This window comes from Sphaerodactylus townsendi, linkage group LG01 (assembly GCF_021028975.2).
Source record: "Sphaerodactylus townsendi isolate TG3544 linkage group LG01, MPM_Stown_v2.3, whole genome shotgun sequence".
NCBI lineage: Eukaryota > Metazoa > Chordata > Lepidosauria > Squamata > Sphaerodactylidae > Sphaerodactylus > Sphaerodactylus townsendi.
The window spans coordinates 136,546,165-136,563,956 of NC_059425.1; the positions used below are offsets into that span (position 1 = coordinate 136,546,165).

The following is a 17,792-nucleotide window of genomic DNA, read 5'->3' on the forward strand; positions in this document are numbered from 1 at the left end:
CCAGCAATGGTCTGGTGAATGGAGGGGGAAGGTAGAGGAGCAGCTATGGATACCAGACCCACTGAGAATGCTTGGACCTGTTATTCTGTTTCTCTCACACGGGTTTTTGCTGTGAAAATAAAGGAAGGACAGAAGAGTAAAGTTGTAAGCCACTTTGGATCTCCACTGTAGTATAAATGTCTAAATAAGCAGATAAGATAATTTTCTAGGGCCACCCCATTTGCTCCAGAAAATAATCTTAATGACAATAAAGAAAATCTATCAAGAAGTTATGAAGCAGTAAGTAGTTGAAATTTGCTGCTGTACTGTATCTGTGATTTTTCAATACAGCATCAAGATGAACAAACGAAGCCCATTCAGCATTCTATATTTAGGAGAGCAGCCTGCAGTGGAATGAAAAACAAAACTAAACTCTTGCATCTCCTCTCCTGCTGCTCAACTGTAGCCTCAGGCTTCGGGCAGCTGAGCCACACATTTGCCAGAGGACCACCAACTCAGTCCCTGCTGAACAAACCAGAGACAGATGGAACCATGTTGAGAAGTGACACAGTGTCCCCTTGCCAAAAAACACATTCTCTTCTACAGTTTTAAGATGCTCATTCAAAACAGGGTTTTTTTCATGCTCTTGCCAGTAGAACACCCTAACATTTACACTAAAATGCCTCAAACTGTCAAGGTCAGGCAGCCTATACAAAGCAGATCAGAAATTTTGTCACTGACATCTATATCCTTGTAACTTCAGCCCAGCACCATAATTCTGCTATATTGTCATTTAAGAGTTTGCAACAAAGAATGAGGGAATTCTAACCTTCCAAGTCTGTTCCAAATGTTCCAGTCCGCCTCTGAGACAAATCTTTCTTCATTTAGGAAAGTCTGTAACACACATTTGCCAGCTGCGGACAATAAACTATGTCAGGATATTTTTTTTAAAAAAAAAAAGCTTCCTGTTTTTCTTATCAGTGTATTTTCACATGTGCTTCAAACTCAGGAAGATTTTCTGAACAAAAGGTAATAGTTGTGAAAACAATTACTAGTATCCAGATAAATAATCTGTAGTCAGGAGAAATACATGAGCAGATTCTTAGCCACAGCTTTCTTGCACATTAATTAAGATTAAACAGATTTACCAGTATAATTTCTGCAGTCTTCCATTTAAACAAAATAAATGGGAGGGACTGCCTCTGTTATTAAAATTAAAAAACAGCAACATAGCATCACCAATCCAACATATCTATATTTTGCAGGAGGATCCATCAACTTCAGGACTTGCTCTGAAGTTACTGCACACGAGATTGAACCCTTCACATTACAACAGAAATATGAATCCCGTTTTTATTTTCTGTTGCTTCAAAAGATGGTCCTGCCATGGCAGCCACCACTGAAATACCAGTTCCAAACTCTCATACAAGCCCCATAATTTGTGTGGGAGGGGACAAGGGAGAGGAAAAGGACATAGATCTGATCCCTTTCTGCTGCTTTGGTCTAAGAGAAGCAAGCAGCAATATAAACTATGCTAAGAAGTGACAACTGGGAGAACCATCCTCTGCAGCATTAGCAGTAAAGAGCACCTTGGCTCTCTACATAACTGTCAACTTTCTGTTCCTCCTAAGGTATACATAGTCTTTTATCACTCTGACAAAAGATATCACAACTCAAAGAACAGAAGTAAATGTAGTGAATCTTGCTCTAAAACATCACATAGCCTTCAAGCAAATATGCTTGGGCAAGAGACATACCTTCCGCACATACAGAATAATGCACTTTCAATCCACTTTCACAATTTATTGTTGAAGGCTTTCACGGCCAGAATCACGGGGGGGGGGGTGATTTCTGGGCTGTATGGCCATGTTCTAGTAGCATTTTCTCTGGACGTTTTGCCTGTACCTGTGGCTTGCATCTTCAGAGGATCTTCAGAGAAGATGCCAGCCACAGATGCAGGTGAAACATCAGGAGAAAATGCTACTAGAACACGACCATACAGCCCAGAAACCACACAACACTTTCACAATTGTTTGCAATTGTTTGTAAAATTGTATGTAAAATCCAGCTGTAAAGTGGATCGAAAGTGCATTATTCTGCATGTGCAGAAGGGGCCATAGTGGGGTTAGCTACAGTGGTTGCCAAAGCAGTGATCAATCAAGGCTTCTCAATTACACGCCCTTTGCTTGGCCAATCTACTTTATCTTGTACTTTCTTCTCTCTGCCATTAGAGGGCGCACCACCCTCTAGCTAGCCACACCATCGAACACGGCGCTCAAGCTATCATATGACTTGCCTTCAAATCGTGCCTTCACATCCAGGCTGAATCGTGAGAGGCTTCTGTACCATGTGACCTCCAGGGAAGGCGGCCGTACTACGCGACAGTTCATGTGACCACTGCGTAGCCTATCATTGCGTCAACAGCTTGCGCTTACGGTGCCCCGATGTGTTCAGTTTGTTGTTTCCTAGGAAACTTTGCCGACGCTGGGAAGTGGAGTGCTCCGAGAAGCGAAAGGATATCCTCCCTCGTAGAGTTCCGTTCTGTCCATCGAAGCAGGGATATATTGTTAGCCTGGAGGAATTACTGCACCTGGTCTTCGGGGTTTCTTGTTTCCCCTTTGGAAAGGAGATGCGGTAATGCAATGACGTGGTCTTTGGACAACAGGAGGGAGGGAGGTTGACAGGAGGGCTTCATTCATTCACCAGTAAACGGCAGCATCCTCTTCTCTGAGGAGCCTCTTGGGGGAATCTGGGAGTTTCCATTTGCTTTGGTCATTCGAACTGAAACTGATCAAAAGAGTGGTAATCTTCCCAATATACGAAAGTGGCAAAATGTGGGATCTTTTTCGTTCACAGCAAAAAACAACAACAAGGCAACTTATAGACCGGACAAAAGTTTGAAAAATTGCAAGGTGGATTTTTTTTTTTTGCTGTAAACTAAAAAGACCCCACATTTTTCCTCTTTCACAAAGTGAGGGAATTAATTTTTTACCCTATCCTTTCTCCAAATAAGTCATGAAAATAGGCTGTATGCACAGTTTCTCCCTCTCTCCTCCGTTGATGTAGTTTATGGGGAGGGAGAATGGTTGTCCCAAAGTGAATTGAATTACTGAGTTTGTGGATTTGAGCCCATATCTCTTCACAGGTAGACAGAGGCGCATGGGGGCCATATGGCCCCTCTGTAAGTCTTGATGCCATAGAATTACAGAAGGCTTGATCCAGCTGATTTCCTTTGGTCAACTGATTCAGTTGTACAGCACAAAATATCACTAAGTATCTACACACCAATGTGCAAAGAAAATTAGCAGTAATAGCTAAAGACAACATTGTCTTGTTTTCCTTATTTTTTGTGTATTGCTGGTAATGTAGTACAATGCTATTTCTTATGTTTTGTAAAATAGATTTTGAAAGAGTAGATAATGTGTCATTAGAAGTGGCATTTGTAATCTTCTTACAACATTTACTGAAACGTTTTTTCCATTGCTTACGTAAGAATACATGGAGTTCTTTGTGCTGGACTGCCAAAGTGCTGTGCAGGGTTTGCATGAAAATGATTGTTTTTGGTGATAAGCTGCCAAAATTGAGGTTGGGGGGGGGGGGATATTTTGGTTAGGCAGTAATATTGAAATAGTTTTGTATTGTATGGAATGCTGATCTGGAAATTCTTGATTTTTCATTTCTACAGTAGATCTTTTGAAAGTGGATTATTCATTAAATTGAGAAAGAAAGCCTTGTATGTTTGTGTTCCTACACCTGTGTGAGTTAACTCAGCAGGTGTTGTTACAGGTAGGTAAGCTTAACATATTTTTACTTTGAATGAGATCTGTCAGGAATATTTTTCATGTTTACTGATTTGTGCACAACATAAAAGAATTTAATTATCCAAAATTAATTGAGGAGATATCCATGGAACTTTAAAATGTATTGTAATAATAAGAATATTTTTGTGGAAAGTTTTGTTTTAAAGCTATTGTACTTTGCATAAATTATTAAAAGTAAATGACTTTATGCTGTGTTATAAGTAGAACTAGATGGACTATCCTTATAGCTTCCAAAATATTTTTATAAACTTCTACTGAAGTATTAAAGTTGTCAGGATGTAGGTTTCATTTGTACAAAGTATGTTTCATTTGTACAAAGTATGAAGCACTGTGAGCAAATGAGAGTTAAAATTAAAATATATGGCTAGACCAATAATTGCATTTTTTTTTCATTTTAGTATCTATTCATTTATGTCAATGACTTGGAAATTTAAATCCGGTTCTAATTATGGCTCACCTGTTTTCAAAAGAAGACTTAGATGAACAGTTTGAACAGTTTCTGAGAGAGGTACGCTCATGCTTTTTTTTCTCTTTATACCCTTTGTTAAACAAGTTTTCTGTGCCCAATCTTGTGTTGAGGAGCTGCAGCAAGAGGACTTTGGGTTTTGTTCACCTTGCATGGGATACCATGGAAGCCTCTAATACTATCTTCTTTTACACTAGACCTACATTGTAAAATTATACTCTGTTTCACATAAAAATGTTCGTTTGGTCAGTTGAGATGCAGAGGTTGAAAAAATTATAGGCTTCCTTATTAGAATATAATACTGAACTAAGAAGAAAAAGAAGAGGAGGAGGAGTAGTTTGGATTTATATCCCCCCCCCTTTCTCTCCTGTAGGAGAAAATCTCCTTTCCCTTCCCTCCTCACAATCTCCTTTTCCTTCCCTCCTCACAACAAACACCCTGTGAGGTGGATGGGACTGAGAGAGCTCCAAAAAGCTGTGACTAGCCCAAGGTCACCCAGCTGGCGTGTTTGGGAGTGCACAGGCTAATCCGAATTCCCCAGATAAGCCTCCACAGCTCAGCGGCAGAGCAGGGACTCAAACCCGGTTCCTCCAGATTAGAATGCACCTGCTCTTAATCGCTATGCCACTGCTGCATAGTACGATAAGAGAATTATTTGCTGCAATAAGAGAATTTCATTCATTTTTATGCACTGCCTTTATCAAAACCGTTATTTTGCGCATTATTTAACATGGTAGTTTGATACAAGAACATTTATTTTCACATTCAAACTGTCAAACGAATTGGGAGAGCCGAACTAGGACCCAGGCAGAGCATTCTACAACATGCTTTGTTCTGTGGTGGAGGAATATACAATCTACTAATGTCTTTATGTAAAACAGAGTATAGCTAAGTTTTAATTTTGTTTTGTGGAAAGACTATGGTATATTTTCCATCTGTACTAGAAACATTTAAAAGTTATCGGAGAAAAAAATATAAATTTAAAAGCAAAAGAAAATAATGGCTAGAAACATCACAAACTTACTTTGTGGTTATAAAAGATTGCTATGATATGTTCAAACCACACTTAAATGTCTAAACATAACCTTAAGCCAGGGGTCCCCAAACTTTTTAAACAGGGGGCCAGTTCACTGTCCCTCAGACTGTTGGAGGGCCGGACTAAAAAAAACTATGAACAAATTCCTAGGCACAAATGATTGTAAAATGTTTGATTTCACCTTTCAGCCTTTCTGTCATGGTCTATTTTTAGAACAGTGACCAAAGTATGTCAAGCACAGGGTGGGCTCCAAATGTTGTTGGGGAGTCTGTGGGATACCTTCCCCTGTTAAAAAAAAAAACAAAACCCAGAACTTTCCCAATGAAGCATTCCATCTAACCCAGGATCAGGTATCTTCCTGGGTTCTTTCCTCCCTAGCAGCCAGCTTAGCCGATTCGCCAGCCTGGCTTGATGCCAATGGGAGTGAGGCGGAACACAACGCCTGCGAGCACGACATGGAGTAGCTAGAGGAGGGGAAAGAGGCGGAGCAGGCGTTGCCACATGTAAGGTTTCCAACTCTGGGTCAGAAAATTCATGGAGATTTGGGGGTGCCATCATGTAACTGCAATCAACGGCCGTTGGGGCCGGTTGGGGCCTCTCCCTCGAGCCCCCACTGCACATGAATGGAGCCATCGCCGCCATGCCTGGCGGGCCGGATAAATGCCTTCAGGGGGCCACATTTGGCCCCCGGGCTGTAGTTTGGGGACCCCTGCCTTAAGCTTTCTGGAGTTGCAATTGCAATCCTTGCAATTGGATCATGCCTTATATTTTGAAGGCAATAGCAATAAATTAGCCAAGTGATAGGGCACTTTGTAACAATCTGTTTTTGATTCAGTCTCTTTCAGATGATTCAGTTGGAAATGAACCGAAGAAAAAATCCAGTGTTCTTGAAAGTATTGGACAAGCCAGGAATAAACAACTGAAAAAGCATCCTGCGCCTTGGTGGCTATCTGAAGACGGTTCACAAGATGGTAGAAATCTTATTCTGTTCTGTGTAACAAGCATCTTTGTTGTTTGTGGCCACAAGGTGTCAGTCAAGGCCTTTTTGTGTTCATAGCTACAGAGCATTTCAAAATTTATTTCCTTATCTGAAACCATTACAGATTATCAAAGTTACAAGTTAAGGCTGTTTACTTACTAGGAAGTAAGTCACATTTAATACAGTGGGACTACTTTCTGACTAAACGTGTATAAGATTTGTATACGTTCTGTGAAGTTTGTTTTTTCAAATAGTTACTGGAAGCATATGGTGCAGTTTGTATAACACACCTCCTTTCTAAGTAAAATATAGATTTGCCAGAATGATGTATTGCACCTTTACATAGTTACCTTTACATAGTTATCCATTCTGTTACTTTTTACACCAGATTTTCTCCAACAAGTTCAGGGTTGTGTACATGGTTTATTTACTTCATTTACACCCTGATTTTCTCCCCTGTTGGTATCTAAAGTGGCTTATAACATTCTCCTCTCCTTCATTTTATCCACACAACAACCCTGTCAGGTAGATTGGGGTGAGAATGTGTGACTGGTCCAAGGTCCTCCAGCAAACTTGTGTGGCAAAGTGGGGATTCATTCCTGAGTTTCCCAGATCCTAGTCCAACTCCTTTACCTCATTTTATTTCTGACAACCCTGTGAGTTAGTACCCCCAAAATGATTGACCCACAATAATTCATACAGTAAAGATCTTGCATTTTTCTATGAACAAAACAGCCTAACGTATTCATATATGTGAGATTGGGTCTCTTTCACTAGCTCATTAATAGAGCTCAACATTATTGGGCCACTTCCACAACTGACAGGAAATTGAAATGTGATCCATTCATAATCCAAGACATATTGATGACATAGTCTGGCTATGATATCCTTTCTTGTGTATTGGTTGAAATGCATCGTATGAAGACTCTCTAGATATAGTTCCATTGCTCAAATAGCAGTCAAGCCAAATCACAAATGTAGTCAAATACTGTGGATCCCTTATTTTCCTATCTGGCCTCAGATTGGCAGAAAATGTCAGTCTGAAAATGAGACAAACTAATCTGAAGTAAATTATTGGAATATTACCCATTTGAACCATTTACCCATTTGAGCAGTTAACCACTGTTAACCACTATGCCACTCTGGCTCTCTCCTTGGATTCTAGGAAAGCTAATTTTTCTATGGCAGCAGGGGACATATCTGTATCAATTTCTTGACAATGTACTTGGGTCCTTTTGTTTTTAAGCAGACATATAGTTAAATGGGTTCTTGTTTCCAGACACTTGTCTCCTTGCTTGGCATGTTAAATAACTGGATCTATTTGTGCAGTTTTTCCTTTACTCCTTGTTTATTCTAATAATTAAATCTTCTGGGTTTTCTGATCTTTTTGGCTTTCTATGCATGCTCTTTCTTTCTTTCCTGAGATCGTAAGGCAAGGTTTATCAAACAGGGGAATGAGAAGAAAACACTGGGGGAGAAAAATGAAATGATTGAAGATGGTGAAAAGAAGATACCACCTTCAAAAAGCCAGTCTGGTACAAGCTTAAGTTTCTTGCTTGTAGATTTCAGCTTTGGGTTAATTGTATATTCCAGATGTCCTAGTGCTTTTACTTTCCTTGATAGTAACTTTCTGGCCTGATAATTGCAGAAAAATACAGATTGACACACCATCTTGTAGTAGTGAGTTCAGGAAAAAATAAGGTGATCCTTTAAGTAAACTTACAGGAAATATTTAACTTGTCACTGAATAATTCTGTTTCTATACTTTATCATGAACCATGTGTAATCTGATGCAATGCTGACTGGACCTGTGTCAATTCAACATACCCCTGGATGTAGGGTCTTCCCATATTCATTAGTATTTGCACAGGGGCCTGAATGTACAGATTGTGAAGTTGGGCTCTATGCATGTGAACTGAAATATAAACATGGCATCCAGTCTGTTGACATTAGATAGGTCTGGGCATTTACAGCAGTAGGGTGAGGGGAAAATTTTATATCATCAAGTGGGAGCACCATGTGCTGATGGTATATATTTTTTTATTTTTTTATATTTTTAATTTGTATCCCGCCCTTCCCAAGAAGGGCTCAGGTTGGCACAACAGTAAATTTAACCCAGATAAAACAGCCAGATAAAATATGAGTTTAGGGTTGCCAATTCTGGGTAGGAATTTCCTGAAGATTTGGGAAGTAGAGTCCGGGAAGAACAGGCTTTGGGGAGGGGAGAGACCTTAGTGAGGTATAATGAGTACAGTGCTTTAGAGTACTCCCTCTAGCATCCATTTTCTCCAGAGGAGCTGATCTCTGTCATCTGGAACTCAGTTGTAATTCCAGGTGATCTCCAGGCTCTACCTGGAGGATGGCAACCCTATAGAAGTCCTAGTTTTTGCTTTGAAAAAATGAGATTTATATCCATCAAATTATTGTGGGGGCCGTTTTTTGTGATTATGCGCTTAATAACATCAGTATATTCTCTTCCCTTTTTGAAAAAAGATGTATTCAGTAAAAGACAGAAATCTATATGTCAGTCTCTGTAGCTCTGTGTAAAAATTAATGTAATCTGGATCTAAAAAATCACAAACGGACTGACAGTAGCTGTTAACATTGTTCCACAAATTCTTGCTTTTCTCACCCATCGCTTTTCACGAAGTATGAAATCCCTTCTTTGTATATAAGACTCCTAAATGTGAAAGGGTCTTTGGTTCCAGTGCATTATTTACCTGGTCGTCTTTTCTGCCTTTATATTGTATATGTTGGTTCAGAATATCTTGGTGGAAAGAATTTTTTGAGATAGGAGTAACAGTGTTTATGGGGAGTACTAGGCCTGGGCATTTTAAAAGGTGCAATTTGTAAATGTGAACCTTATAAAACTGGAATTGCTGCTAGTTCTTTGCAGTGGCCACAAGGTTGCAGGTTCAGCTAAGCTATTGACTCATTACTGAAAAGTCTGGAGAGATTAATGAAAGGATTTCATAAATATCCACAAAGCAGACAGTTCTATACTGTTTTTATCAAAATATCAGGCCAATTCTATTACTGTAATGATTACCATTTATACATTGGATTATAATGGCACTGCATAGGGTTTTTTGCCCATTGGTAGTCAGACTGCTTTTTGAAATGTACGACGATGTGTAGCGCTTGGTGTAAAATATTAAATAATGAACATGTTGTACACTTTTTTTTTCCAAGTAAGGGTGTTTAAATCCTGCTTACTACTTTTAGATGAAGTGCTTCATTATGTGTGATACAGTTCAGCCTGCAGTACGAAAATAATTGTATGTTCAGTCATTTTTCAGCTCGGTAACATGATTTATCATTCTTTTTGCTCCATAACCCATTCCTCCTAAATACTTGTGAATGTTCTGTGTTTAGTTAAAGTAGTTACTCCTAAACCCTTTTCAAGCGCATCCCGCAGCAAAGCCCTGGCCAAATTCAATTTATTGGAAAAATCCCTTAAAGCAAAGAAAAGTGTGCATTTAAACGAAGAAGAAATCCCTGCTACTGACAACCATTCTGAGGGTAACGCGTCTATTCTGGTTTATAATTTTTAGAAATAAAAATGCATTGCCCTATTTTTCAAAGTCATTATTAAGAATCAAGATATTTTCTGATGGGCTTCGATTGCAGAGGACAACACAGAAAATTAAAACGATCACTCCTGTTTATTGACAGCACATTTCATTCGTATGGATACTTAGCTATCAGTTATGAAGGGGCAAGGGTTGGAAAAGTGGGAACTGTTAGGAAATGAATGTGTGTGACCTACTGGTAACCTGGTAAGTGTAGTTGCCCCGGGCTATTGTGTTGGTATGCAATAACGTTTTGAAGATATAAAACAGACAACAGTGGCCGTGGTCCAAAGCGCTCCATCTATAAACAGAAAGTTCTTCTGTATTTGCAGTCCTCGTCCTATATTGAATTTCACTCCTGGGGTGAAAGAGACAATATTGTAGTCCTTTGAATTCACATTAGCATCTAATCTGTATTGCGTTTTGAGTGATTTTCAGTACACTTCTGTCTTTCTGCAAAATATTAGTGTGTTCCAGTATAAGTATTAACTTTTTTTTAAAGGAATACCTGGCACAAGAGGAAGTTTTCTGAAGTCACAAAGACTTTCCCAACCTATTGTGGAAGCTGATGAAGATAATGCAGAAAGCACTTTGCTTCCTCAAGCAAGTGGCATTTCTGTTTCTCTGAGCAGAGATAGCCTGGAAACTAATGGTAAAATTGCTCAATACATTCAATTTTTGTTCCTACAGCCATTTAGATGTCTTGCTGATCAGTAGCCATTGTAATAAAAGCACAACATTGTGGGATTGTAAACAGACATATACTCTGGAAGAATGAAGAAGTCCCTTTAAAGCAGTGTTATATATCTAACACCCTAAGATCAATCGAGATAATTAAGTGCACGTCAGTGTCAGTTACATTAGTACATCTTAACTAGGCTTATATTTCTCCAACTTGCACTCTTACATAATTAACCCATATCTAGTGGTCTGTGCAAGTGTGAAGGCAGATGGCTCCCCTACCAAGAATATTTTCCTTGTCCGTTAAAGAAATCACTCTCCCAGCTATTCCTCTGTAGTCATAAATAAAGAGGGGTGAACAGACATGTGATAAATATGTGTGCACATCAGACTGCTTAATGAACCTCTGAAAATTGACTTTGATAAGATCAATGTGCCAATAATGCACTAGTGCAGTGGTTCTCAGACTAGTTTGAGGAGTCTCATAGGAAGTATCAAAAGGCCAAACGGGATTTGGAGAGGTGGAAGAGGGTGACCTGGGAGAGGAGGCTCTGGAAGTCTTGATGGCAAATTTGTGTCTGCCTATTCTCAATGGCTATGAAATACCACACCTGAAACATAAAATCATTTAATGTTAATTAATCTCAGGTCCCTGTGTCTTCCATTGAAGAAAGAAAAAGCAGCGTGAAATTACTTTGCAAATGGACTACAAAAAGTCTAATAAAATTAGAAGTGGGTCCCACTTCTAGAAGTTTGAGAACCAATCCATGGCTGTTTCTGCACGGTGGCGGAAACGCAGCTCCACCGGCATGAATTGTGCCGGTGGAGTCTCGGAGGACGTTTGCACATCATCATGCAAGCTGCCCTGACGTGCTCCCCAGCCGGAGCTGCCTCTGGGTCGGCCCCCTCCACTCACCTTCCTGTCCAGTGCTGCTCTGGAGGGCTGGAGGGACATGCCCATGGAGGGTGTGTCCCTCCAGAGCTGCACTGGACGGGAAAGTGAGTAGAGAGGACGGGAAAAGCGGCGTCTTCCCGCTGGTGCTTTTCACACAGTGCCAGCTGGAAGACTCCACTTTTCAAAAACACTGCTCGTTGAGCAAGGTTTGAAAGCGGTACCTTTGCCCCGCTTGGGGGCAGCCAGGAAGGCGCTGCTGCAATGCAGCAGCGCCTCCTGTGCAAACAGCACCCTAGGGATGACATTTTTTCCGCTCCTGGGGCGCTGTTATTTGGCCGTGCGGAAATGGCCCATGTATTAGTAGCATTACACATCTGGGGTCTGTCTTGTGTTCTTTTTAGCAGCTATGTTGGAAAATCTTCCCCTAAAATTAACTACTTATGAAAATGTATTATTCTGATTTAAAGTATTATAATACTCTTTATTCCTTGATGTTTTTAAACTTTAGATTCAGTTGTGGTTTCTGGTCCTCATGAGAATTTTTTGGACGTTGGCTTGGATACCTTAGAAGAGCAAGAAGAAAAGGAGAGGTTCTTTGCCAATCTTGAGAAAGGAGTATCATCTACCATTGACTACTCCAGATTGAACAAGGAGCTGGACTCCAATGATTCTGATGTATTACAGACATTTCTACGGTAAAGTTTTGAAAAAACAAACTACATTGTTTATGTTATTAATGTTAATAACCCTATCCAAGTTAAAGCCAGGCTTAGTAGGTCGTGCGGCACTGCAGTTGTCTGCCCCTAAGTTCCTGTAGAGTTCTCTCCCGGTGGTGTGTGGGAGGCTTTGCAAAGCTTAAAAGCCTCCCTCAGCCTCTAAGAAGCCCTCCTTGCATGGGACTCAATGCCCTTCGCCACCTTTTCAGTGACTTAAGTCTAAAGTACTGGCCGCCAATACAGGCAGCAAGTGACTGGGAGGAAGCCAGTTAACATCGGCTCCTCTCTGACTGCACCTCTGCTATACCACCAGCAGTGGCAGGGGCACTGGGACACTGGCATGGTGTCCAGCACTGTCTCCCATGGGTGGATTCATCATCACCCCCTCTTTTGATGGGGCTGTAAGATTTGAAAAGTTGTTGCCTTTTCACTTTTTTATGTAGCTATTTAAGTAGGGACATGTGGGTCCAAAGATACTCAGGTTTTCTACCAACAAAATTCAAAAACTACTCAGAGTAATGCTTTGGCAAATTTAGCATGCTAAATGTAAGTGTTTCAATCTATGATTAAAACTGTAATCTGGAACAAGAATGAGGAGGGGAAAGACTAGGTTATGGGAAATGTATGGACCAGAAGACTGGAAAACTGAAAGGGATTTCTGCACTGGAATGCAGAAATCTAGAAGACTTTACTTAGATAAAAGTTATTCTAACTACTGACTTTTTAATTAACTATATTTTCGCCATTTCTGTGGTACTCTTAAGAATTCGTTCGCACAGGTGGAATTCTACCTGATTATCTGTTAGGTTAAGCTCCAGTATCTGCCTGAGGACAGACTACCTAAAATCTGTTTCTTAGAAAATGCAAGCACGCTCATTTTAATGAAGTACTTGGGCTGGAAAATAGTCCTGCAACGCAGTTATAAGCTGGTATGATAAACCCTTCCAAGCCTATTGACTTCAGTGGGCTTAGAAGGGTTTGACTGTACAGCATTGTTTAGAATTGCACTGTAAATGTTACACGATTATAAGGTTTTAGTGGATCACTGTATGAAGTTGCAAGCAAAATATTTAAGATCAGAGTGTGTAACCAGAGCAGCAGTGGCATAGTGGTTAAGAGCAGGTACATTCTAATCTGGAGGAACTGGGTTTGATTCCCTGCTCTGTCGCTTGAGCTGTGGAGGCTTATCTGGGGAATTCAGATTAGCCTGTACACTCCCACACATGCCAGCTGGGTGACCTTGGGCTAGTCACAGCTTTTCAGAACTCTCTCAGCCCCACCCACCTCACAGGGTGTGTGTTGTGAGGGGCAAGGGCAAGGAGATTGAAAGGCCCTTTTAGTCTCCTACAGGAGAGAAAGGGGGGATATAAATCCAAACTCCTCTTCTTCTCTTCTTATCCAGTGTGAATTATCATTTTTGTCGAATAAATACTATGATAATATTCAACCATTCATTTGAATAATCTAAATTCTTCTTGAAGAAAGCAGTCACCATTGTTCTACCTGTTTTTGAAGTATCTCTTGAGATAATGACGTTACAGGGTCACTTATTTTCTATCTGTGTATTTTAAAGTATATTTAATTTTTAGAAAAATCCTGTTAACAGGAAATTGGGACTTTTAAAATGAACATTAGGAAAAAAATTATCAGGTTTGGAATGTATTTCGTGCCCCTTGTTGTGCAGGTTTAAATGATGTTTGTGTCACCTTTTGTAATATTGTACTTATATTTTATTCATTGTATTTATTGTATTTATTGATGAGATGTTAAATGTTTTAAATTTTTTTAAATTTTTTTTAAACTGTTGTATGCTGCCCCAACCCTGAAGTGGGACGGGTGGTATACCAATATTAATAATAATAAGAATAATCTCTTCAACCTAATACTTGAAGACAGACAATTCAATATAAGTAATAGTGTCACTTTTGCAGAAGTCGTCCAAACGTGAGACAGGTAGAAGAAGAAAATGACGATGAACAGAAAAATCATGAAAAATCTGGTAACATCACTTTGATTGCTTTCAGATAATTTGTTCACTCTTTATTTTGTTTTGTAGCTAACAATTTAGAGCAGTATTTTATTTATCAAATTCATTGCCACAATTGTGAGGGCAGGCACTATACATGACTTCAGTAAACAAATTAATGGGGCATAAGCAGTAGCTGTCTGTTATGCTTATTTAGAGAGGCAGGCTCCACTTAGCAGCAATAGGACGTCCTTCAGTCCCAATGCTTCTCAGTGGGAGTCCTCCAAACAGCTAAGATTCTCTTATGCATGTCTGTGTATCTTCAAAGATAGCTGCTTGAAAATAAAAAAGGGAAAACTATATATTGCCAGAATTGCAGGACAAGCTGAGTGTAACTACCGTGTTTCCCCAAAAATAAGACAGGGTCTTATATTAATTTTTGCTCCTAAAGATGCATTAGGGCTTATTTTCAGGGGATGTCTTATTTTTTTCCCCATGATTTTACATCCCCCACATGACCAGATCAGCTAAGCAGGGGAATCTGTAACTAGAGCTTATTTTTGGAGTTGGGCTTATATTTCAAGCATCCTCCCAAAAATCCCAAAAAATTGTGCTAGGGCTTATTTTTGGGATAGATCTTATTTTCGGGGAAACAGGGTATGTACTTTTCAGTCTGAAAAGGTGCCCTAGATCACAGCCTGCAGAGCAAACAACCTGGGGCAACCTTCAGCAAATAGTGTCAGAGAGAATCCCTTCAGCTGTACACAGAATGTCAGGTGCAAGCTGAGGGTGAAACTGACTAGAGAGCAAAATAGCCGGGTGGGAAACAAAGACACCTCCTGAACTCTGCATTCCACACAACTAGGCAGGAGATATCTTGTAGGCCACTCAGGAGAAAAAGTGCACTTTGAAACATTCTCCAAAAAAGACACCTTGAGCTAAAATAAGGCATCTTGAGGATGTCTTGGTAAGAAAGCTGTGCAGTGTGACTTCCCAGGATCCCCTTTTTAGTGTCCTCGGGACATCTTATTTAGGCTGTGCAGAACGAACCTCTGTCTCTCTGACTTTGAGTCTTTCTCTCACCTTGGCTTTTCTTTCTAATTTCTTCAGCATTTTCATTTTACTATTGAATTTTATCGATAACATGTTTTTCTTAACTCAATTGTTTCCCTTTTTATGTTCGTAATAAATGTTTTAGTCTTTATTCATCTGAATAAGTTCACTATTTTTCAATAGCTGTGTTTGTGTTACTTTGTCCTGATTTCAGATTAGCAGTATTGTTGTGATTTGTTCACACTGTGTTCCTTTCTTTAAGAAACAGAGATGAGCTATCCCTCATTATTCCTTCTTTTCATGATCCTGGCACATTATTCTACTGCTGTTTGTAGTTTTCATGAGAATTGTTAACTATGCAGAAGCAATGCTGCCTTCTGCCTGAAGGGAGGATCCCAATTTTGTCACCTGAAACCAAGTTCCTTGTACCTGATTGACTTGCTCTAGGGCAAGACTGCAGGGGTCTGCTGTCTGTAGAGGAAGAACAGTATATGATATTCCTACTTGTTTCCTCCTAGACTTACTTTTATGCCTTGTTTCAAACTCCCAGGTGATTATAGTGAGGATTTTGAAGACTCCGAATCCAAAGACAATAATGTTGAACAAGCTGTCTCATCAGAAGTGAATGTAATTATTTTTGGACAAATACAACTCTTTAGATGTTTTAAACTTTATTAATAAGTAGTTCCCGTAGTTTTTAGCTTATGAAATTTGCACCCAATTAAGGATTTATCAGTATGAATTCATGTAGAGTACATCTCAGTTTTGAGTTTCCTATAATAGAAATCTCAGTTTCCTATAATAGAAATCTTTTGATCTACTTCCATTCAAATCACATGCAAATGTAAGATTCCAGCTCTATAGCGCATTAAGCTATAAAACAATGCTGTTAAAATATTTCCTTTGTCAGCTGAAATACATATTTTTAATTACATGCATACACATAAACATTCTCTTAATTTTTTTTAGGAGGAAAAGACCGGTATGCTGGCTAAAGGTACAAAATGTATAAATACAAAATGTAAAAAATGTAACACAAATGGGTTGATTTAGCTCAACCCAGTTCTAGATGTGAAGCAGTCAGAAATTACCCACGGGCTAAACCATTAAACAGATTTCAGCAGAAGCTGTTAATGTGCAGTCAAAATTTGTTTTTCAGCTGCTTTGTGGCTTCATGTGTGAATTCATTTATTCCATGCGTGATGCCCACCTCAAGGGCTCTTCTGGTCATTTACAGTTTCTTTTCAAATCAAATTAATAAGTATTTCAGTATTAATATATATTTTTATCTCTTAAAACTTCAGCAAAGGTTAGTAGTCCAGCTGTTCTTTACCACCACCGTGACAATAACGGAGATCATCTCAGTCCAGTGGCGGGGCTATCGGGTTAGGGGGGTGCGTCACGCACCGGGCGCATGGCTTTGGGTCACGTGGGGGGCAGAAAATTCCCCCCAACCCCCTCATCGGTCAGCCACTCAGCTCACCCCCGCCCCCCGACAACCCCCCCCCCTGACATTTCATTAATTTATCAGTCTGGAGCAAGCTGGAGAGGGGAGGTCGTTTGTTCAGGCCTTTTCCCAGGCTGCACGAGCCTACAGGGAACTACATTTCCCAGGAGACACTGAGAAATGTAGTTCCCACCGGGTTGTTTGCAGCCTGGAAGGGAACAGGCAGGCCTCTTCTCCAGCCTGCTCAGTTTGCTAAAGTAAGTGTGGGGGGGGGGCGCCTTGGGGGGGCACGAAAAAGCCAGAGTGTGCACCGGGCGCATTCTGGCCCAACTACGCCTCTGTCTCATCCTTGGGCTGACACCACTTTCAAGGTCATGTGTAAATATCCAGATCAGGGACCCCCAACTTGGTGCCTGTGGGCAACATGGTGCCCACTAAGTGTTTTTAGAAAGTGCCAAGACCAAGTAGGGCTTTTGTCCAGCCAGGCTTTAAAGCGGCCGTTGGGAATTTGATTGGCTGTGCAGATTTTTTAAAATGTTGCTTTGGATCGTTATTGTGTGATGGAAGGCAAGCTGCAGCAGCCATTCTGTGGTTGACATTTTGTGACGGTGCCCGTCATTCTGTATCAGAATTTCAAAGGTACCATAGGCTCAAAAAGGTGTATGAAGTATAAGTGCAGCATGTGCAGTTATGATCCACATTTGCTTTTCAGTTTTTGAAAGAGTACAAAAATTCTGAATAATCTTAATAAATAAAGAACAAATGCGTCCAGAGGGTAGGTGGAATCCTTGTATATTTCAACTTGTTTGTATTTAAAGTAGGAGTAGAGAAATGTAATTCTATTATGATAATAGAACATACTAATGAGGAGATTGTAGCCATGCCTCTTTCCTTGCTCCTTTCAAAATTTTGGCTTTTGGTACTGCTCATGGCAATCGCATGCAGGGAGAAGGCCAATGCTTTTAAAACCACAGACTTTTAAAACAATAGATTAGATTTTTTTTGGTCCTTAGTTTAAATACTTTAATATTGTAATGCAGTATATAATGTGTGCAAGCAAGTTAATTAAAATAAAATAATCTACACAGTTCCCACAGGCCTCTTTTGCTATCAAAAACATAGAGTCTGATATGTTTCCCAGAAATTATGCACCCAGGTAAGATGTGTAAGATTAAAACTTT

The 17,792-nt window shown here is 39.9% G+C and overlaps 1 protein-coding gene across 2 annotated transcripts in view; it reads left to right on the forward strand.

Annotated features, from left to right (window-relative positions):
- The first annotated feature begins 2,425 nt into the window (after nucleotides 1-2,425).
- Nucleotides 2,426-17,792, forward strand: part of CEP162 (centrosomal protein 162) — a 58,033-nt gene continuing 42,666 nt past the window's right edge. The window contains exons 1-11 of one of the 2 annotated variants that reach the window (XM_048495062.1): nucleotides 2,426-2,613; nucleotides 3,665-3,765; nucleotides 4,199-4,308; nucleotides 6,138-6,273; nucleotides 7,706-7,816; nucleotides 9,657-9,803; nucleotides 10,356-10,505; nucleotides 11,938-12,124; nucleotides 14,077-14,144; nucleotides 15,715-15,791; nucleotides 16,134-16,161. In XM_048495062.1, coding sequence (XP_048351019.1) covers nucleotides 4,249-4,308; nucleotides 6,138-6,273; nucleotides 7,706-7,816; nucleotides 9,657-9,803; nucleotides 10,356-10,505; nucleotides 11,938-12,124; nucleotides 14,077-14,144; nucleotides 15,715-15,791; nucleotides 16,134-16,161 — 964 coding nt within the window. In that variant the 5' untranslated portion in view covers nucleotides 2,426-2,613; nucleotides 3,665-3,765; nucleotides 4,199-4,248. The remainder of the gene's footprint in view (nucleotides 2,614-3,664; nucleotides 3,766-4,198; nucleotides 4,309-6,137; nucleotides 6,274-7,705; nucleotides 7,817-9,656; nucleotides 9,804-10,355; nucleotides 10,506-11,937; nucleotides 12,125-14,076; nucleotides 14,145-15,714; nucleotides 15,792-16,133; nucleotides 16,162-17,792) is intronic. The other variant, XM_048495066.1, reaches the window with a different exon arrangement.